The 22,902-nt window shown below is 40.1% G+C and overlaps 1 protein-coding gene across 1 annotated transcript; it reads right to left on the reverse strand.

Moving 5' to 3' along the window:
- Positions 1-4,857: 4,857 nt before the first annotated feature.
- Positions 4,858-5,945, reverse strand: LOC122227430 (RAD51-associated protein 1-like). Its single transcript, XM_042951911.1, has one exon. It carries the CDS (start codon positions 5,893-5,895, stop codon positions 4,891-4,893), a length of 1,005 nt encoding a protein of 334 aa, XP_042807845.1. The 5' UTR covers positions 5,896-5,945; the 3' UTR covers positions 4,858-4,890.
- Between the last annotated feature and the right edge of the window lie 16,957 nt (positions 5,946-22,902).

The following is a 22,902-nucleotide window of genomic DNA, read 5'->3' on the forward strand; positions in this document are numbered from 1 at the left end:
CCTGTCAGATTTGCCTTGGCTTTGTTACATGTTTTAACAGCAGGATGGCCTGTTATATCCCTTTTGTTTTGCTTTTTCTCCTGGCCTTCGTTTTTAAAGAACTGTATATAAAATAAAATATCCAGTTGGTTTATATGTTGGCATCTGAGCATCCCTGATCGAAGACCATTCACAATTTCACAATCCTGGAATCTCTTCCTTAAGAACCTCAGTGACAGATTGGTTAATGTTATCTTTCAATTCACCTTTCTTTTCATTGGAAATGTAGAAATATATATTATTTTGGCATGCTGAATTTGACCTTTTCCAGGCCAGTTGTTTCATCTGTCTGGGACAAAGGGAGTAAAACAGACTGTAAAAAGCAGGTCAGAGGGGAAGATTACTGATGAGAAAGAAAGCCTGATTCACAAGGGAGGCGATGGCATTCTCAGTGTTTTTAAAGTACTTTAGATATTGTGCTCTCTCAAGAGAATCTGTCTTGAACAAGCAAAGAAGAATGTCAGGAAATTGTATGGCTCTTGAAAATAGCTCTCCATCAAAGAGTGATAAGAGAGCTCTCTGAAAGCAGGAACCTTACAGAGTGGGGAGCCCGGGTGATGCCAAGACCATCATCCAGCAAACTTTCTGAGACTTTGGCCATTATCTCAAAGTTAACAAAAGGTAGCTGAGAGAGGGATTAAAAACACATGAGAGTGAGAGTCCAGCTGTCAGAAAATAAGACAAATCCTCCTCCAGTACCTTGTTAGACAAAAGCATAAACTAGGACTGGCCAGTCCTAGACAGAGCGGCCACACATGGCTGTGCAGGTTGTCTGGTGCACAAAGTGCCGTATAAAAGACGACAGTGTCCACAGCATAGGTATCATAGATCTGTGCAGTTAGTGTCTTTGAGCAGATGGCATGCAAGTGTCTTATTCTAACAAATCCATTTGTTAGACAGATTTCTGATAGGTGGATAAAACTGCCTCAAGAAAGGGGCTTCTTTTCTAATTTTGGACACACTGAACCAGCAGCAGCCACTGGCTCAGAAACAAATGAAATCAGACAAACATATTCCTCAGCGTTCTGTGATACTCAAGTCCACTCTAGCAGGATTGAGCCCTGGATCTCACGTATTCATTAATTTAAACAAGCAAACAAACAAAGAACTAGTCGGACATCTGTCACACACACCAGCCACCATTGTAGACAGTAAGGCACATGGAGAACAAAAATCCCAGCCCTCATAGAGCCTTCCCTCCAAAGTGAGCTATGAACTGTGAACATCTGGGCATTGGGAAGAATAAAGGACAGGGAGAGTTGGTGCAGAGGAACATGATTAGGCTATGAAGGGAGAATGATCCTGCATTTAATCCCGACTCCAGAATGGTGTGGCCTCAGACAATTTGATTCTCCTCACTTTATTGGTTTAATATAGGTTAATAATACTTTCTTCATTGGGTTTGTTGGAAAAATTAAAGATATTTTATTTAAAAACTTTTAGTGTGGAGCTTATGACATAGCAAGTATGTGGTTGGTGACAGTAATTGTTATTATTCTTGTAATTATTATCTAAGTAAGGTTAATAGCATGGACAGTCCAGTGCTGTACCCCTGGACAGCAGCCTCTATGCTTGTGGTTGGCCTGACATGGAGGGAGGGTGTTAGGATGGGAAGTTTTACTTCCTGTGGATTTACTTCTTTTCCCCACTGTATAAAACTTGTTTTCTAAACCTCACCGAGGAAGTCCAGTAGAGTGAAAACAGACAGACCTCATGACCTATGTGGGAAATGGACGTTGAAATGAGATTCATCTGAGATGGCAAGGTTATGCTTAGTTATGCTCCTACATGTTTCCAGAGGGGATGACTTTTATGTGAAAGAGAGATTGAGTCAGAGGTTGTCACAGGCGGGTTCTGGGGGCTGACTGAGAGATGGAGATTTGCAAGCAGGGAGATTGTTCGGTGTGCTCCTGGGATCAACAGCTGTAGGAAGAGAAGAGGGCAGGATTGGACAGAAAGGGAAATAAAACAGTGATGCATTGAAACAGAGGCCTCAGTTAAATTTATAGGAGCTCTGTGGCTGGGGGGTGGCTCTTTAAACTTGATTAGAATTGGAGAGAGGGACCAGGACTTAATTCCCATCCCTAGTCATTGAATAGTCAGCTTGCAGGCTGTCCTTGAGGAGGGCAGTGACCTTGAGTTAGGTGCCTCTCTTCAGCAGAGTGTGAACCCCAATGAGGGACTCAGCCAAGAGCTTCAGCTGCCAACACGCCCAGTGGTTACAGAAACAAATGCCTCAGTCCTGGAGAGGCGATCTGAGCAGTATATCCATGACAGAGGTGAAGGTCACCTCCAAGACAAACCCATCCATAAAGAACCCTGCAGACAGAGGCATTAGCTGTGCTTTCTAATCTTTTCTTCATTGTGGCATGTCAAAAATAATAATATTTTACATTGCATTAGGATAAACAGATTGGATTGCTTGTGGTCAGAGGAGACAGGCTCAGACACTCCAGTTGCCATATGCCTACCTGACAGCCCAAGGCTTAGAGGATTAGAGTTTTGGCAAGCATATTCATATAACCTGAGCCTAAGCACACTGCTTGGGAGATGGTGAATTAAGGTCATAAAGGCAGGTTTGGAGGGTGCAAAGCTGGTAGGAATCATTTGAGAAAGGCACATGGTCACTGGTGCATATAAAATGTGAAGCATAATTTGGGGTGCCTGGGTGACTCAGTTGGTTAAGTGTCCAACTCTTGTCTTTGGCTCTGGTCATGATCTCACAGTTCGTGAGTTCCAGCCCTGCATCGTGCTGACAGCATGAAGCCTGCTTGGGATTCTCCCTCTCTCTGCCTGTCCCCTGCTTGCGCATGCCTGTGCTTTCTCTCTTTCAAAATAAGTAAATAAACTTAAAAAAAAAAAAAACGTAAAGCATAATTCTTCCCATCACATTTGTGTAAGTCTCACTCTTTGAGTACCTTAACTGTTAGAAAGTCAGAGGCTAGGCTCCAGCTCGCAGTGTGTTTACTTTGAACACTCCCTCCTTCAAATGGTTTTGAGACTCACAAAACTTCCCGGTGTTCAGAGATATGAATTTAGTTTCTCTATGGCTGCCTGTTACTTTGGAGCCAGAATTCAGTTCATGGTTATACATCCTGATTGACGTGCCCCTAAAATATATCATTGATCTCTCTTTCCTTTTTTTTTTTTTTTTAACCTAACCAGGAGGAGGGAAGCAAATAATATTGTGTAGCTTCCATCTGGCATTAATTTCTCTGTGCTCCTCATCAGAATATGATGGAAGTTGGAGAGTCCTGATGTGGCCCATGGTGATTGTCTGACTGCTGCTGTCCATCACAGAGTCACAGGTGAATGCCCTATTGACATTTCTATCATTAACCAACATGTCACATGTCACAAACTGGGATTATGGTTGTGTTTCTTTGTCTCTCATCGTATTGGTTCATACAGTATATAGATATTCAACATTGAATTAATTACCAACATAAAAGGGAGATTTCTTAAAAAGTCAAAGGATCTGCAATGAGTGGGCCCTAGTTTGTTACCACATAACAATTGGTTCATGCTGAGTTTTGGCTGTACCTTCCTTCATGAGATGGGGCATGTGCTCTCTAGTTTGCCTCAGTCCTGGTGCCTCCCTATCCATTTATTTCAATTATTTATGTTACCTACTGTACCCTATGAGTATGAGTGTGACAGTTGATTTGTGTAATTTCAGGAGGTCTCTTGGGATTCCTAAAAGGCATGAAGAAAAATGGCCAAAATTAGTCTTGGGGACAACAAAGATGTTACAATTAATTTGGTATGACTTTTATTGATCAGCTAGTCTAGAATGCAGCCCTTGTCCTGGAAGCCTGTAGGTGCTCTGCACACCAGGGAGGAAGCCATGCAACAGCTGCTGAAGAAAAATGGCTGTAAAAAGCGTGTAGCAGGGGAACGCCCCAGTGAAGGTAAGCAGTAAAGACCTATGGTTAGAAATGGGACAGTGAGAGGCAACTGCTGAACAAGAAGGGTCTGAGAGTTCAAGAGATGAGTCAAAGGATGGGTTCTAGGAACCTAGAACAAGGGGGAGGAGGACTGGAAAGATACCTGTGGAGGTCAGGGGTTCCTTCTGATGCCACAAGGGAATCATACAGCTGATAAACAAAACTCGTTTGACTGAAAACAGTCATGTTTGTTCTACATAGTATTCTGTTCCATCCCAATCCAGAATACTAATTTGCTAGGTTTTTTTTTGTTTTTTTTTTTCAAAACTTTTTCACTTTTATTAAAGGCTTTGATGAGAACTTCATAAAATGTCATGAAATTCTATTTGCTGTACAATAAACATCTACTTCTGAGTAGGAGACATAGGTCATTATAGCAACCATTTTAATGGGTAAATGAATTCTAAATTCTTAGTATTTGACTAAAATATGAAACATTTTTGCAATTAAACTGACAATGTAGCTTAAGTAAGATTTCAGAAATGTCTCCTGGAAAAAGTGGGAATGTTTCCTTTTAAACTCTGAATAGTTACAATTAAGGTGCCATAAATTAGACAAAGCTAGAAAGGAGCATCATGTTTCTAGAAAAGAATAGCATGCAACATGGACTTTCTCCATGTCAAAGTGACAACCACTGAATGACAATGACTTATTATACACAGGAAAAATAGAACACATTCTCCAGAAGGAAAGGGCATTACAAGATAATTCTGATAAACAAACCCCTTATTGAAATCTTGAATAGCTTCAGAGAATATCATCATGGAATGGGTAGAGGCAATTTATAGGACATTAAAGGATTCCTTTATCTTATGATACCCTCCTTAAATATAAACACAAATCAAATATAAACACACTTGTAAAACTGTGATTCTCTTAATCAAACATGTGTTTACTATCACACTCAGCTACTAGCGGCATTTGGATGCAAAGGTTTAACTCGTGCTAATCTGGACAAACCCAGGCGGAGACTCTGATTTGGAGACTTAACAGACACGCCTGCCAGTGGGCTCCTGATGCTGCTGCTTCTGGACATCGCTGGTGGGACCCACTTAGGTTTTTTGTTTTCAGCCAAAGGACTGCGTATTTGTAATGGTTTCCTAGTGACCTCCGAAGAACCAGAAACCTTTTTTGGTGAAGGCTGAAGTTCTGATTTCACAGAAGCTGGAGCAGAGTCTCCTGAAGTCACCAAAGTATTACATTTGGATTTAGGTTTCTTCTCCTTCTTTTCAACTGGGGATTTGACCTTCACTTCTTTCTTTTTAATTTCTTTCACTTTATTTTTTCTCACAGTGAAGTCTTCATCATTATCTTCACTCTCACTAAAATCAGAGTCATCCTCGGACTCTTCACCAGTTGCAAAGTCTGGTTCAGAGTCATTAGCACTATTGCCATCACTGCCTTCCAGAAGAATCTTCCTCTGTTGTACCATAGCCTTTGATGCTGCTTTTCTTTTCCCTTGAACACCAGGAAAATCATCTTCCTCAGTAATCTTATCTAAATCTAAATAATCGCTGGCTACACTGCAATTGGAGATATGAGGGGCCTTACTCATTGTTTCACTTTCACGACTGTCACACTTTTCAATGCTTTTATCTTGAGCCTCTTCCACATCAGTGGTGACTGTTGGAAGTTCCTTTACTGATAAAGCAAGTGCGACTTCTAAGTCTTGCTGGTAGAGCTTGTCATCTAAAGCCATCCTTTTTTTAGGGGTTTTCTCTTGCAATGGGATATCTTCTTTCTGGAGATTCTTCAGTTTAGGTTTCCTTGTTTCTAGTTTTAACTCCTTTGGTGTTGTTCTGGGTTTTTTATTTAAAGGTGCAGTTGCAGAAATAAAGTCATCATCACTGTCAGAGTCCTCAAACTGTGAGTAATTGACCGATTTCTTATGCCTCACAGGCCGCACCATGGCCCCCTCCAAGGCTGAAAGTTTGCAGCTTTCAAGTTCTTGTTGGCAGCAGTGGCTGTTTCAATTCCCCTAATTTGCTAGGTTTTAATGGGCAAAGCAATTTGTTATTTATGTAAGTAGTGTTAACAGAGAACATTTAACTTTAAAATCAGGTAATATATGTGACAATGTAACCATTCTAGACCATCTACAAGTGGGATAATGGATCAGATCAGCCAGTTTTTAGTAGATATATCCCATAGGATAATAAAAATCTATGGGATACTTGCTGTCCTATTTCTCCTTCTGCACAACCCGTGCCTTACACAAGCACAGAAGTTTGAATTCATATATTAGGTGGGAATCTGTGAAATTCATGACATTGAATTGTTCTGCTTTCTACCCAAGTCTGCAATTGCTACAGAGATTACTAGATAAGGAAGGAGTGGGTCTGCCCTCTGGATTCTTTGACAAAGTTGTTATGGATAGTCTTATCCTTTGTATTAGATTTCTGAATGCCCCTTGTATGACAATGGTCACGCTGGTAACAGTACTTTCTCCCCTCCTTCCTCTCTGCTCCTTTTCCCTCTTCCTTTCCCCTCATTACCCTACCTGCTTTCTCTTCCTGCCAGTGTTCACCGTCTCTAACCTTTCTCAATGTTGTGTAGGGAAAACCCTTTTCTTCCATTTCTCCTTTCCTTGCTTCCTGTACCTTTGGCTGACAGACTGGCTAGTTTTTGTTTGCTTGCTGGAATTCAGGGTTTCCTGCCATCCCATGGCTCCCTCTTTCTGTTTTTATTCCTTCAATGGAAAATGCAGCTCTTTAAATCTTCAAGGAGTTGGACGAGCAGACACTAAATTTCTCACCCCATCCTAAGTGCAGCTTAGCCTCCCTTCACCCTTTTTTTGGGGGAGAGGGAACTCCCTCTTTCCTTTGGTTTCTCCATCCTGCCTAGGTTTTGGTGGCCTGTGGCTGGATATTTGGAGGATTAGGATAAGGGTACCAAGTTAGTTATGTTTTGAGCCATTTAGGATCCTCATTCTCAGAGTGAAGAAGCCTGGTTCAGAAGCCACAGTGCCCTGTTGAGGGATAAAGCCAAGAGGTCTGTGAGAGGCCAGGATGTGGGCATCTGAAGAATGACTCCATCCAGCTGAGCCAGCATTCTTGTTTGTATAAGAATCAACAAAAGCAAGATAGAAATAACTTGAGAAAGACTGGGCAGGACTGTGAAATTAAGATAGAAAGCAAGAATCTATACAGAATGATTAAAAAAAAAAAGCTATACAGAATGAGAAAGAACTTTTGCTTTGAGGAATATTGTGATCTTCCATTTTTGAGCTAAAAATGGCCTTAATTGGACCTTAATAAGAGAAGCTCCTGATTCACAGACCTCAAGATAAAGAAAGCTGTAATTGCTCCAGATGTAGGTGTGTTGCTCAAAGGAGCCCAAGCCTTAGCAGTCTGCGTATATAAATAAGCTTCTATTAATAGTAATCCCCAAATCTTGTTGGTTGCATGCTTAGCCTCCATGATGCAAAGTCCTGTGGCATATAGACGAGTCCCAAAGTCTTACATAGAACCAGGACCACTATTGCTGTTGGCAGCTACTTGCTGCTGGCCTTGCTGACCGAGTTCCTTCCAGGTTACTGCAATACTTTTGTAAGCAACTATCTCTATGTCAGTTGTACCAGTGTTGACATGGAGGGCAGACAGGTTTTTCATTCTGGCTCTAGTTATACTTAGTCTTTAAGTGTGGCAAGAGGGAGGCACTTTCTGTTCTGACATAATTTCTGTGTGTGTGTGTGTGTGTGTGTGTGTGTGTGTGTGTGTGTAAGTGAGAGAGAGAGATGTGTGTGTTGGGATCTCACAAAACATTGTGCAAGAATGTTACAGGGTTTCATGAAATAGCTCATGTACCAACAGTCTCCCCGACTAAATAGTGGGCTTGCCAGGGGGCATGCTGCATTCAGATCCTCCTGCCCTACTCCTTCATGGCATGCCAAGCCAGACTTCTTCCCAAAAGAGAGATTCCCTCTGAGGGAGTTTGCCTTTCCCTTCACCACCTCTGTCCCAGCCCCAGGCATGTCTAGTCCTTGCCATAGCTGTGGAATGGGTTCAAACAGTTTTTTTCACTGCTGCTTAGCCTCTGTGAAAAACAGTGGGTACCAACATAAACTTGGAAGAATACTCAGACGTATCTAGTGGCCTCGAACAAAAGGGCCATTGGCCATCATAATTAACAGCCTTGAGTTCCTTCAGAACATATTTTTAAAGTTTATTTATTTTGAAAGAGAGACAGTGCAAGTGGGGGAGGGGCAGAGAGAGAGGGAAAGAGAGAAAGTCCCAAGCAGGCTCTGAGCTACCAGTGCAGAGCCTGATGTGGGGGGCTCAAACCCATGAAACTGTGAGATCATGACCTGATCTGAAACCAAGAGTCAGATACTTAACTCACTGAGCCACCCAGGTGCCCCTCCTTCAGAACATTCGCACCAAAAATGTCAATCTAGTTGTCCCTACCCTTCATCCCTGTGTTTCACTCAATTACCTGAGTTCCAGAGAAAGGTTTTAAAATCTATTTTTTCCTAATTTTGTCTTATGACTATTTGTCAGCTGGTCAGAATAAGGCAATGTTTACAGAGAATAAGATCGATTTACAGGATCTTAGCCTGTTGCTTACTCTGTATGGGTTAAAAAGACTTGCATGGAAACCAGCCATCCTTTGTAGCAGGTGTATGATAGAGAAATGCACTCAAATTTCCAAACTTATAAATGATTTTTCTTATAAATTTAGACCTTGATAAGGAAACTATTTACATAACTTCCAGCTAGTCTTCTAGAATGCACATGAAGAGAGTAAATATTCCCAAAGAATGACAATGTTTTTCTTTCCAATCTTTGATTTCTCCCTCTCTCCTTCCTTAAGAACAAGTCTCCTCCTTCCTTAAGAACAATACAAAACAAAAGACTCTTCTTTATCTCCTTCAGGCTACTGTAACAGAATATCAGAGACTGATAAGATAGATGGTTTATAAATGGCAGACATTGATTTCTCACAGTTCTGGAGGCCGGGAAGTCCAACATCAAGGCCCTGGCAAATTTGTCACCTGGTGAGACCCACTTCTTGTGACAGCTGTCTTCATGTGGCAGAAGGGACTAGGGACTCTCTGGGTTTGCTTTTATAGGGGCAGTAATCCTATTCATGAAGACTCCACCCTCATTACTAATCACCTCCCAAGGCCCCACCTCCTAATGGCCTCCCACTGGAGGCTCGGTTTCAACGTATGAATTTAGGGGCCAGACATTCAGTCCATCACAGACTCTTAAGAGACTTTAACCATGATGGTTTTGTAGTCGCAGGTCCCGTTCCACTGCCTCTGCTGCTGAACTTCCAGACAGTGGCATCAACACTCATTGTTTCCACATCACTTCCTATTCTCTTGACAACCTCTTACAATCTGATTTCACCCTCACTGATCTGTTGAAACTGCCATGAAAGACCAAAATGATCTAATTGTCAAATCTTATCCTCCACAGCTCCTGGCAGCACTGTGAACATTGTGTCCTATTTAAGACTCCTCTTTTGATTTCCCTAATGTTGTGCTCTACTGTATTTTTCTCTATATCTCTGGCTCTGACCTTGTTTCATTCTCTGGATATTTTCTTCCTTTTGTCCTTTAAGTATAGGGTTTTAAAAAATGAAATATTTTCTGCATATGAAACTGCAAAGACAGAATACCCAAGTACCCATCACCCCGTCTAAGAAAGAAAATATTACAGCTGTAGCTGAAATCCCCTGTGAGTGCCTTCTTAATTATTTTCCCCTTTTTCCCCCCAAAGAGATAACCAGTGTCCTGGACTTTGGGGGCATCATTCTCGTATATGCTTTATACTGTTACAAAAAATGTTTGTTATCATACTTCCTTGTCCAGTTGAGCAGTGTGTCTTTGAACAAATCTAGGGAGGCACTGTTTACAAAGGTTATGATAGGAAAAGTGCTCCTTAAAATTGTGCAGTGTACATCCTGCACAGAGACATGCAGGGCCTTCATTGTTTTGCCTGTTTGGGAGCTTTTTAAAAATTTTTTTTGATGTTTTAATTACTTATTTTTGAGAGAGAGAGACAGAGTGTGAGTGGGGGAAGGGCAGAGAGAGAGAGAGAGGGAGACACAGAATCTGAAGCAGGCTCCACGCTCTGAGCTGTCAGCACAGAGCCTGACATGGGGCTCAAACCCACAAGACTTGAGATCATGACCTGAGCCAAAGTCGGTGTTTGGGTGTTTTTTTATAAGTGGATATTATACTGAATGTATATATGTATGTATGTAACTTGCTTCTTTCCCTGAACATCATTGCAAAATTGGGGGAAGAGGTGTGGCCTACAAGACCACCCTCATTTCTGACACCAATTGTGAGTTCTGGAGCTCCCAGAACTACTCTCACATTGGTAATTCACTACAAGATTCACTGAATTCACTGAGAGCTGCTATCGTCACATTTAGAGCTTTACCAATGGGAAAGGATACAGATTAAGAAGAGCCAAGGAAAAATGCATGCAGCAGAGTCCAGGAAACTACTAGACATGGGGCTCCCAGTCTTCCTCTCCCTGTAGCATCATGGACAGTGTTACTTTCTTAGCAACAATGTGTGACAATATTCATGAAGGATTGCCAGCCTGGAGACCTCACCCAAGCCTTGGTATCCAGAATTTTTACTAGGGTTCCATGGTTCACTGCCCATATGGCTTACCTCCAATATACAGCTTCTCTAGATTGTTTGATGACCAGGGCCCCCAGGAAAAGACATACCTGATATGAAATTCCAGGAGCCTAAAGATCAACTCCCACTAGCCAAGGGCAAAGGCCAGATGTGTCCTTGGGTAAGTTTAATTCTTCACTACATAATTATGTTTGGGAGATTCATTTACATTGTTGCAGGATGCTGAAGTTTGTTTTCCTCTTAAGACATATTTGGGTAGTTTCAAAGTTTTGGCTGTTAAAAACAGTGCTGTGATGAACATTCGAGTACACATATGTAAGTTTCTTTTGGGTATGTATATATAACTAAGGACGGGATTGTTGGACTGTAGGGTATATGCTTCTTCACATTTCCTAGACAATGCCAGACTGTTCTCCAAAGTGGATATATCAGTTTATTTTCCCACCAACAGCGTATGAAAGTTACAACTGCTTTATGACCTCACCACATTTGCTATTGTTGGATTTTTTTTTTGTTGTTGTTGTTTTTATTTGATTGGTATGTAGTGGTATCTTATGGTTTTAATTTGAATTTTCCTGATTCCTAGTGAGTTTGAGCTGCCTTTTTTTTTTTAAGAGAAGGAAAACAGTTTTATTGTTGAATGAGATTAAACCAGAATGTGATGCACATCACAGATAATCCACGAAGAGATTACAAAGACAGAAGGAAATCTCACCCATTATATATAGCTAAGGGGATACAACCAATTACATTCATATTTTCAAGATGGAATTGTTAATTTTCTTGTATCTTTATGAGTGAAGGTAGGTTTTGCAATTTGGAGTCAGGTGGCAGTTGTCAGATTTACAAATGCCCTCAGAGGACAATACCGTGCCCTTGAAGTCCACACCTAGAATGATATTGCGGGGTGAAGGATCAGCTCACCTTTAAGTCCGCTGGAAACAGCAGTGACTGTATCTGGTCCTGCTGACGTACAGATCCAACCGCAGTGAATTTGCACTGAAGTTGCTCATCATCTGTTCATATGCGGGCTGCCTTTCATAGTATTATTAGCCATCGGGTTTCTTTAAGCACTGCTTGTTCATACTTTTTGTTCATTTTTCATTTGAATGGCTTGTCATTTTCCTTATCAATTTGTGTGAGTCTTTTACTGTTATAGTATTATGGGCACTACATTTTTGTTGTTATATGCATTGCAAGTACATTGCCTAGTTTGTCTTTTTATTTTTGGTTTGTGATTTTTGTCTTTTGTGTGAGAGTCGCAAATACCCCGTGGTCAATATATTCTAAATTTTTTTAAAAATTTGGTTTTTCAGCGGCGTCTAGGTGGCTCAGTTGGTTAAGTGTCCAACTCTTGGTTTCGGCTCAGGTCATGAACTCACAGTTTATGGAATCAATCCCCCCCTCGCACTCAAGGGGCAGAGAGAGAGGAGAGAGAGAATCCCTAGCAGGCTCCATACTATTAGCAGGGAGTCTGATGCTGGGTTCATTCCCACAAACTGTGAGATCATGACCCGAGCCAAAACCAAGAGTTGGACAGTTAACCGAGCACCCAAGCACTCCAATCTTGTCCTTTTTTATGACTATATAATATTCTGTTGTTTGAGTGTGTGTGTGTGTGTGTGTGTGTGTGTGCGCGCGCGCGCGCACACCACATCTTCCTTATCCATTTATCAATCAATGAACACTTAGGCTGCTTCCATATCTTGGCCGTTGTAAATAATGCTTCGATAAACATTGGGGTGCCTAAATGTTTTTTTTTTTTTTCAAATAAGCGTTTTTGTTTTCTTTGGATAAATACCCAGTAGTGGAATTATTGGGTCTTATGGCATTTCTATTTTTAATATTTTAAAGGGCCTCCATACTGTTTTCCACAGTGGCTATACCCGTTTACATTCCCACCAACAGCGCACAAGGGTTCCTTTTTCTTGACAGCCTTGCCAACACTTGTGATTTCTTGTCTTTTTGATTTTAGCTATTCTTGATTGAATTTTTATTGATCATGATGTTCTATCCATCTATATCTGTTTACCTTTGTACACACACATATACATTGTTAAATATGATTTGCTAATACTATATTTAGGGTGTTTTTTTTTTCATTCTCCTTTGATTTTTCTTTCTTGACTTCTTTCCATATTTCAAAGAGAGATTGGCAGTGAGGGCATTTTGTCTTCTACTCTTATATCTCACCAGATGAACTCAGATCACTATTTCCATCCCTGACATTTCTCCTGAACTCAGGACTACATATAGTCACCTAAATAGTTCATTTGTACTTGATCAAAAATGATCTTCCATCAATGCCTACTTTTTTTTTCTAACTTCCTTAACCTAAAAATTATCTTTGATCCCTCCTCTTCATTCTACTCAATATCAAATAGTTTCAATGGTCTGTTCTGTCATAGGATATATCTTTACTCCATCTTTTCATTTCCTTCCTGACTGTCATACTCCAGGTCCTAATTACTGTTTGCCTTTGTTTATTGTAAGAACTTCCTAATTAGTCTTTCTCCCTGTAGATCTCATTGCCCACCCTCATTCTCCCATTCGAGTCTATAGGTTGTGCCAGATAATCTTTAAAACACACATTTTTCATTGTATCAGTATCCAAGGCATGCTCTTGTTTATATGATAGCCAAGTGCGTCCCATTTTAGACTTGACATGTGTCTCTAGCCATCAATCCCCTTCAGAACCTATCCTTCAGCCAGACTGCTTGTCCCTAACATGTCCTGGCATTTCCAAGCTCTAAATGTTTCCCACATTGCCCTTACAATGTCTCTGACTCTGAATCCCAAATCATCATAACATATAGCTGGTGTTCACTGAACACTGTTATGTTCCAGCTAATGAGCTAGCTGTTTAATGTATGTCTCATTTAATGCCACCATGTTCCTCCTTTAAAAAAATTTTTTTTTAGTGTTTATTCATTTTTGAGAGAGGGAAGGAGGGAGAGAGAGAAAGAGAGAGAGAAACAGACAGCCAGAGCATGAGCAGGGGAGGGGCAGAGAGAGAGACACACACAGAATCCAAAGCAGGCTCCAGGCTCTGAGCTATCAGCACAGAAACTGCTGTGGGGCTCAAACCCACAGACCGTGAGATCATGACCTGAGCCAAAGTTAACCAGCTGAGCCACCCAGGAGCTCCAAGTGCCACCATGTTCCTCTGATGGTAAAGATTGCTACATTCATTGAATGCTTACATATTTCAGGCACTGTTTTAAGTATCATTTTATTTAATTCTCACAACAACCCTATTGGATGAGTGCTGTTATTATCTTTATATTACAAATGCACATATGAGATATAGAGAGGTGAAGTAGGTTGCCCACAGCTATACATCTAGTAAGTGGCAGATCCAGGACTTGAGCACAGGTTCTAGATACTCCCTTCCTTGCCTTTACAGATGAGGGGACCAAGGCTAGGAGTGGTGAAGTAACTTGTCCCTCTGTGCCAGAGTTTTCGGTACATTGGTTAATGATAATGTCTCTTATTGTCTTATTTCCTCTTCTAGACCTTCACTTCCCCAACTCCTTCCATATTTCATATAAAATCTAATTCTTCTACTAATCCTTTATTTCCATAATATTCACAAGTACTCTGCTTTCTTCTTTTTTAAATTATTTTTATTTTGGAGAGAGAGAGTGTGTGTGTGAGTGTGAGAGGGGAAGAGGGGCAGAGGGATAGAGAGATAGAATCTCAAGCAGGCTCCACATTCAGCGCAGAGTCCAGCATGGGGCTCAATCCCATGACCATGGGTTTATGACCTGAGCTGAAATCAAGAGTCAGACACTCAACCAACTGAGGCACCCCAGTACTCTGCTTCCGTAATTGAACCCTGACACACAGTACTTTTCAGATTACACATAATTTTCATGTGATCTCATTTGCTCCAAAGCTTTCCTAGGATTAAAATTATTATTATTCTTTTCTTTATGAATCCATCTACACTAATCCTAAACTTCTCAAGAATGAAGATGGTAAAAGATGTGAGAAAATGCCCTTCCTGTAGTGCCCTCAAAAGTTTTAAGTAAGAAAATAGATACAAAATATTGGAGTCACAGTTCATGAGTTCGCCAGATGAAAGTAATTCTGAACCTCCAGATGCTTTTTCAAGAAGGTGGAGGTTTGCAAGTCTGGAGGACAGCTCCTGGAGAGTGAAAATAAATTCTGCCACTTTCTGGGAGAGTTTTATTTCCTCCATATGTTTATACATTTTTCTTCCCTTATGTCTGTGATTCATCGCTGGCTCAAGCCTTGTCTGTGAGTGGTGCTGGGGAGATTGATGGCTGGGAGGGGGGCTGCAGGAGTGGTGAGACCATTGCTGCCCTGATGTGACACAATTCTTGGCATTTATACAAAGATGGTGAGTTCAGATAGCCACAGAGTAGTGGAAATAGCTCTGGGAACCCTGACTTTTACCGGGAAGTCATGTGATTTTTGATGGGGCCAGGAGATCACACACACACACACACACACACACACACACACACACACACAAGATTGGTAGAAAGTTTTATAACAATTTCAGGATATGAGCAAATGCTTGCCTATGAGCAAAAGCTTTCACTACCAATAGTGTAGATTTTAGCCCTTGATCACACCAATGATCAGGTTTTCTCCTCTTTCCTTTCTCTTTCCTTCTGCTTTTATGCACCTTGACCAAAAGGATTGGGTCTTCCATGGTATTAAACCTCCTGAGTTCTGCTTCAGCTCCTGCTCCCCAGAATGTTGCACATGTAATAGAAAGGAGAGGCAAACACCCTAAGCATTAGGCTAACTTGCATTAGGGCACAGGAGCAAGGGTAGTATGTGTAGTGGTTATGAGGGGGGACACTGGCATCATGCAGATATGGGTTTTTTTTTTCATTGAAGAAATGAGTGCCCACTGTGTAGCAGGCATGATGCTAAGTAAAAATTTATATTTTTTTCAGCTTCTCCACTTAGCTGTGTGACCTTGAGCGAATTATTTAACCTCCTTGAACTTAGTTTCCTAATGAAAGTATAATGTCTACCTCGTAAGTTAGTATAAAGTTTGAATGAAATGATCTATGTGGAACATTTAGCTAGGCCCAAGTGCCTACTAAAGTGCCTGCCGTGTAACAGACAATCTGCTGATTAATGACAAAACCGAAATTAACACCAAGGACATCTGACTTCTATGTGATGCCCTCTCCACAGTAACTGTTATTGTTTTTTTAAAAAAATCAGTTCTGTTACATTATGCACACTCATATATGTCCTTTATATTCCATGTGGTAAAGCGGACACTTACATTATAATACCTCATCTGGTCTGAGCCTGACTTCCTGGTTCTATTCATTACGTTCCAACTTTGGCATATCCTTCAAGCTTCTTTCAACCTGATGCCTGTTTGTTGTGCCTGCTTGATGCGGACACCAGGTGGCGCCTGGGGCCAGATTTGGAGAGAGAGTTGTCCAGAGAACTGGGGTTCTGTGGCAACCTGGGAGGCAGGCTGGCTTTCCCCATCCAGGGAAGTTAATCCAGAAGGGAGAGGTCATATGCTGGGTACACTCATGTTCAAGAATTCTCTCCTTCCTATCATTTGGAAAGGAAAGGAATTTTTAATTTTTTAAAGGTAAACTCTAATTTTACAGTTAAATCCACCCCTAAACATGCCCTATCATACCCAGTCACCAAGTAATCCAAAATTGATAGCTTCTTGATGTTCACCCAAGGCCTTCACTGGGAACGGCATTTCCAAAAGGGCCAATTTCTGTGGCAACAGAAGGAAGTAGAATATAAACTCTGGTAAGAAAAGCAGTTACTTGTAGGTCAAGCAACTCAGGAGGGAGCTGGATTGCCATTTTGAATAAGAAATGTTGCCGTGTTTTATAGAAGCTAAGATGCCATCAGTTATAAGTCCCCCCGTTGTTTTATTTGTACTAAGAAAGAGAAAAAACCTTGCCAATTAAATTGTAAGGCCCAACCTGATTTCAGAGATATTAAAATGTGAAAAACTTTCATTCAATGTGTGTCTTTCATTCAATGAGATATGGTAAATCCGAGGACGAGTTTCAGAACGAGCTGCCTCCTAGATATCTTAGCCTTTTCCTCAATCCCTCTCTACCCTAGAACAATGAGGAGATGGGCTGCTAACAGTTAAGTGTACTGGGCTTCCAGCAAAACAGTGCTTGTCCTTAGACTAAATGCAGATTGGTTTGTCTTGGGCTATTCAGGTCTATTCAGGATATACTAAAATACCAATATACCAAAGAGTGCATAGCTTATAAAGAACAGAAATTTATTTCTCACAGTTCTAGAAACTGGAAGTCTGAGATCAGGGTACCAGCATGGCCAGGTGAGTCCCCTTCTTCCAGGCCACAGACTTCTTGTATCTTCACAGGGCAAAAAGGACTAGGGAGTTCTGTTATAAGAGGACTAATCCCTTTCTCAAGGGCTGCACCCTCATGACCTAATCACCTCCCAGAGGCCCCATCTACTAATACTGTCACCTTTGGGTTAGGATTTCAACATATGAATTTGGAGGAGGAGTGGCATAAATAATCAGACCATAGCAGGTTCCTTCCACTGCTCCTTGGGGAGCTAAATTAGCCCATGTAGTTAATGGTGACTCACTGTAGCCTCTAGCAAACTGTGGCTGTTTTCTGGGCCAAATCTAGTGTGATGCCTGTTTCTGTACAGCGTACAGGCTAAGGATTGTTTTTACAAATGAACATTTGAAATAAATATGATGGCAGGTAGTATTAACTATGACTGCAATTAAGTGAAATATTGCCCTCCAGAAAAATATTCCTTCTTGTCATTAGTAGATCTGTATTATTAAAAAATTGTATTTTGGATAGGAAGAACAAATACTGTTAAAATATCAATACTACCCAAAGCAGTCTACATATTCAATGCAATCCCTATCAAAGTAACACCAGCATTCTTCACAGAGCTAGAATAAATAATCCTAAAATTTGTATGGAACCAGAAAAGACCCTGAATAGCCAAAGCAATCTTGAAAAAGAAAACCAAAGCAGGAGGCATCACAATCCCAGACTTCAAGCTATACTACAAAGCTATAATCATCAAGACGTATAGTACTGGCACAAGAACAGACACTCAGATCAATGGAACAGAATAGAGAACCCAGAAATGGACCCACAAACGTATGGCCAACTAATCTTTGACAAAGCAGGAAAGAATATCCAATGGAATAAAGACAGTCTCTTCAGCAAGTGGTGCTGGGAAAACTGGACAGCGACATGGATCACTGGATCACTTTCTTACACCGTACACAAAACTGGATCACTTTCTTACACCATACACAAAAACAAACTCAAAATGGATGAAAGACCCCAATGTAAGACAGGAAGCCATCAAAATCCTCGAGGAGAAAGCAGGCACAAACCTCTTTGATCTTGCCCGCAGCAACTTCTTACTCAACACGTCTCCGGAGGCAAGGGAAACAAAAGCAAAAATGAACTACTGAGACCTCATCAAAATAAAAAGCTTCTGCACAGCGAAGGAAACCACCAGCAAAACTACAAGGCAACCGACAGAATGGGAGAAGATATTTGCAAATGACATATCAGATAAAGGGGTAGTATCCAAAATCTATAAAGAACTTATCAAACTCAACACCCAAAAAACAAATAATCCAGTGAAGAAATGGGCAAAAGACATGAACAGACACTTCTCCAAGGAAGACATCCAGATGGCCAACAGACACATGAAAAAATGCTCAACATCACTCATCATCAGGGAAATACAAATCAAAACCACAATGAGATACCACCTGACACTTGTCAGAATGGCTAACATTAACAACTCAGGCAACAACAGATGTTGGTGAGGATGTGGAGAAAGAGGATCTCTTTTGCATTGTTGGTGGGAATGCAAGCTGATGCATCCACTCTGGAAAACAGTATGGAGGTTCCTCAAAAAACTAAAAATAGAACTACCCTGTGACCCAGCAATTGCACTACTAGGCATTTATCCACGGGATACAGCTTTGCTATTTTGAAGGGACACATGCACCTCCATGTTTATAGCAGCACTATCAACAATAGCCAAAGTATGGAAAGAGCCCAAATGTCCATCGATTGATGAAAGGATAAAGAAGATGTGGTATATATATACAATGGAGTATTACTCGGCAATCAAAAAGAATGAAATCTTGCCATTTCAGCTATGTGGATGGAACTGGAGGGCATGAAGCTAAGTGAAATTAGTCAGAGAAAGGCAAAAATCATATGACTTCACTCATATGAGGACTCTAAGAGACAAAACAAATGAACATAAGGGAAGGGAAACAAAAATAATATAAAAACAGGGAGGAGGACAAAACAGAAGAGACTTATAAATATGGAGAACAATCTGAGGGTTATGGGAGGGGTTGTGGGAGGGGGTATGGGCTAAATGGGTAAGGGGCAGTAAGGAATTTACTCCTGAAATCATTGTTTCACTATATGCTAACTAATTTGGGTGTAAATTTTGAAAAATAAAAAATAAAATTAAAAAAATTGTATTTTAGTATTATTATCACTATTATTATTATATTTTGAATTTAATCAATACTACATGATATCCTCAATTTTGCTACTTGGCCCATGAAGTCTAAAATATTTACTGTCTAATCCTTTACAAAAAACATTTGCTGACCCCTGCCCTAGACTAAAATGGAATTCATAGATTAATCTATTCGTTTCATTCATTAGCAGAGGAATGCCAGGTTATCTGAACAGAAGTTAGGCTGGATAAATTGTTGTAAATGGCCAGACCCAACTGATGGATACATATTAGGAATGTGGTTATATAAAGTAAGGAGATCTTTTAAAACACCAGAAATTACACATATAAAATTAGTGCTAAAAGTAGGTATCTAGAGAGCCTCTGTGATTATTCTGCAACTCTCAGAATGGTCTTCAGAACTAGTTCATGAACCATGCAATGGAATCTGTTATTCACTCTGACGAGTGAACATCCCTATGTGTGTACTTTTACCTGACATACTGACCAGACTGATTTCATTTCTTTCAGCAGTCTCTGTTCTAGTTTCTTTCAAAGCTATGTTTCTGCTTGAAGCAAGGGGAATTGTACATTCTCTTTTACTAATTATAAGTTAGGATATTATAGCCCAGGAAGTTGATATGCTGTGGCTGTAGCTCAGATGGTAATGTTCTTATTGGTCTCTGAGGTTTTTGTTTTGGGAATGAACCACATCTGTAAGACATATCAATATGGTTATATTAAAATATACAACTTTCTCAGGCAATTTTCAACATCACATTTTATGATTTGTGTCATTAAGGATGCTTGTCTCAAGCTTTTTAAAAAATGAACTGGTATTAAGCAAGGCCTTTTGCTGCAAATGCTTATGTTAATAGATAAAAATGGACTTAGGGAATGGTGAAGAGTCATGGTCAAAGTGAAAGTGGGGTTCTGGTCAAGGGGTGTAGTGTTAGTCAGTATTCTCATGTTTTGGGGAACATAATCGATGGATTATTTTGAGGTTATCAAATCTTTGGCCTTTCTTAGATTTTCAATATGGTGGTGCAAGCAACTCACCTTCAGCTTGCTTATATGAGAAGACCCATGTTGAAGTAACATTCGTGGTAAGTGAGGTCATGAGATCTTTTGTGGATGGTCTTCTCTTTTGTCTTAGATCCATTTATATTAGGGTTTAAAACCTCACCAGAAGCAGATTTCACGTCATATAGCCACACAAAAGAGTTTTCTGTTAGGAAGCAATGCTGAGTGCTGTGTTTTGTTTTTGACTTGTGTTAAAAATGTTCTGTGTACAGAGCTGTCTGGAACTGATTATTTCCTAAAGATTTTTTTTTACATATTTTTAATGTTTATTCCAAAGGTTCAGCCCTGGCTTACTAGATAAAAGATTCCATGTACTAATAAATTCAAAATATTTTAATTATTGCAAAATGAGAGTTGAAATGCCTTTTTTTCTTGTCCAGATGTTGGTCTGTCATTTTTGAACAAGTCTTGGATGGCTTTGCTTTTCTGTATCTACATGGATTCTGTATGATGTATCCTCTTCCATATGATGCATATGGCAGCAGCCCCTGAGAGTGGGTACTGGCAAGTACAGATACAGCTGAGGTTGCCTCTTAACACAGCCCTCTGATAATGTAAAGAAATATTCTTCTAATGCATTTGACACCTTTTAGATAAGGTATTTATATGGAAATTAGCACACAAAATCTTCAGGTGACATCTTCAAATGTGAACAGCTATAGAAGAAAAAGGGCTAAAAGGGCAACTGTGGTCATGATTACCAACTTAAAATATGGGACATAATTTATTCTTTTGTAAATTCTCTACAAACTATAGCACATTTAAACCTTTCCTTTAGTCTCACTGGGGAGGACAGAGAGCTTCATAGTGCTTTGAGTTTCTTCCTTATTCATTTTCTCTCTAGGCCATAGAGCAGATTTCCATTCAATATTCCTAGCTATTATTGTGATATATGTACATGTATGTATATATATTCACATGTATAATTTATTTGGTATCTAGAATCTGCAGGCATGGTTCTAAATACTTTTCATGTACTAACTCTTACAACCCTCACAACAACTCTATGTTCTTTCCTTTCCTTTCCTTTCCTTTCCTTTCCTTTCCTTTCCTTTCCTTTCCTTTCCTTTTTTCTTTTCTTTTCTTTTCTTTTCTTTTCTTTTCTTTTCTTTTCTTTTCTTTTCTTTTCTTTTCTTTTCTTTTCTTTTCTTTTCTTCCAAAGAGGCAGCTGCTAACAACTAGTCACATACTAGCTAGTGATAACAAACTCTTGATTTCTTCCTGCCAGGTTTCATATTTTACTTTTGAACGAGGATATTGTGGGGAGGAATCTTTGGTATCATGAGAGGCTAGTGGTGGGACACTCGGTAGATGGACGTGCTGGGGTCACTGAAATCTTGTCCTCTTCCCTGTCACATTGACCATGTATACTGGCATGAGTGGGTATTTCCTGGAAGACTTCACAAGGTCCTGAGCCATGGCTAAAGTACTCTAGTCAAGTTAAGTATTTTCTTTGGTTCTCCAGCATTTACATTGCATTGCTTATTTATAGCAATAATGCTAGGTATGGGAGATAAAAATTGCCTACTTTTGAAATATTTTTTATTTTTGTTTGGAGAAAGGGGGCATTGGAAGTTTAAAGTGTTAGCTTTCTGTGATACGTTAACTATACATTTTACTTGGCTCGTGTCAGTGCTAACGTTTTATGTTTGGAAGTTAACTATTATTAGGGTGTCATTTAAAATTTTCTAAAGGGTAAGAAATGGTCTTAATGGAGACCTCATCTGCAATCATGCCTATCAGGCAAAAAGCAATCTCATTCTTTGAGGTCTATTCACATATTTGAAAATTACATGGGTTGGCCTTATAAATCAATTTGGAGTGTCATTGTTTGAATGTGGCATGTATTGGATTTTCAAAGGAAATATGCAATCTTTCTTTAAACTCCTATTAAATCAACACCCCCAATCTAGCAGAGGAGAGAAACTGGGTGAACACCAAGCAACCACCAATTTAACAAACTAAGGGTAAGAGTGGAGATAGGAAGTATAGAGAGTCAGAAGCACTTTTTTTCTAACTAGTTTCTTATTTAAATAAGCCAATCAAGTAGAGTTTGCCTTTTTAAAGGCCGCGGTCATAAAGACAACGAGCCCCATTGTGGTCTTTGAAAACTTAGACAGTTTAGTGTTCTGGAGAAATAACCATTTCTTTCTTTTCTGAGTGTGTGCTGTAAAGGAAAACCCTGGAAGTAAGCACTTTGGTTATTATAAAAATGCTGTGGTTATTAATTCAGCTGAATACTTTCTGAAGTCCTTATCCCTTTACATTTTGGACTTTTAGTTTTAATTCTTCCTTCCAAAATTTACTTCATCCCCTTTTTTGCCCTGCCCTTGGGAAGGCAAACATTTGTCTCTTTATAATTTTAATGAGTTCTTGCTTTCTTAGTAGCAAAGTAATTGTTTCTGAGTAAGAGGAAGAGAAGATGTCTTCTCTCCACCCCCCACCCTCCACCCCCCCACACCTGCCCCCCACCACCCCCGCCCAGGGCACTTTCCTCCACTTCCTTTCCCATTCCTGAGGTTGTCAGTTCTGATGGAATCTTGTAAGTCAGCAAAATATTTGGTTCCTTATCAAGGAGGATAAGCTACCAAAAATGCCATCTGCAGAATTTCAGATAATTTCCAAAAGGATTCTAAGGAAGTATTTTTGGCTCTATCTTAGAGGGATGAATGCCCCTGGAAAATAGCTGTCAGGGTGTTGATCTTTGGAGCTCTAATACCTTAATTTTGTTGTCACTCTATTTCCAGCTTT

Source organism: Panthera leo, chromosome C1 (genome assembly GCF_018350215.1).
Source record: "Panthera leo isolate Ple1 chromosome C1, P.leo_Ple1_pat1.1, whole genome shotgun sequence".
NCBI classification, from domain to species: Eukaryota; Metazoa; Chordata; class Mammalia; order Carnivora; family Felidae; genus Panthera; species Panthera leo.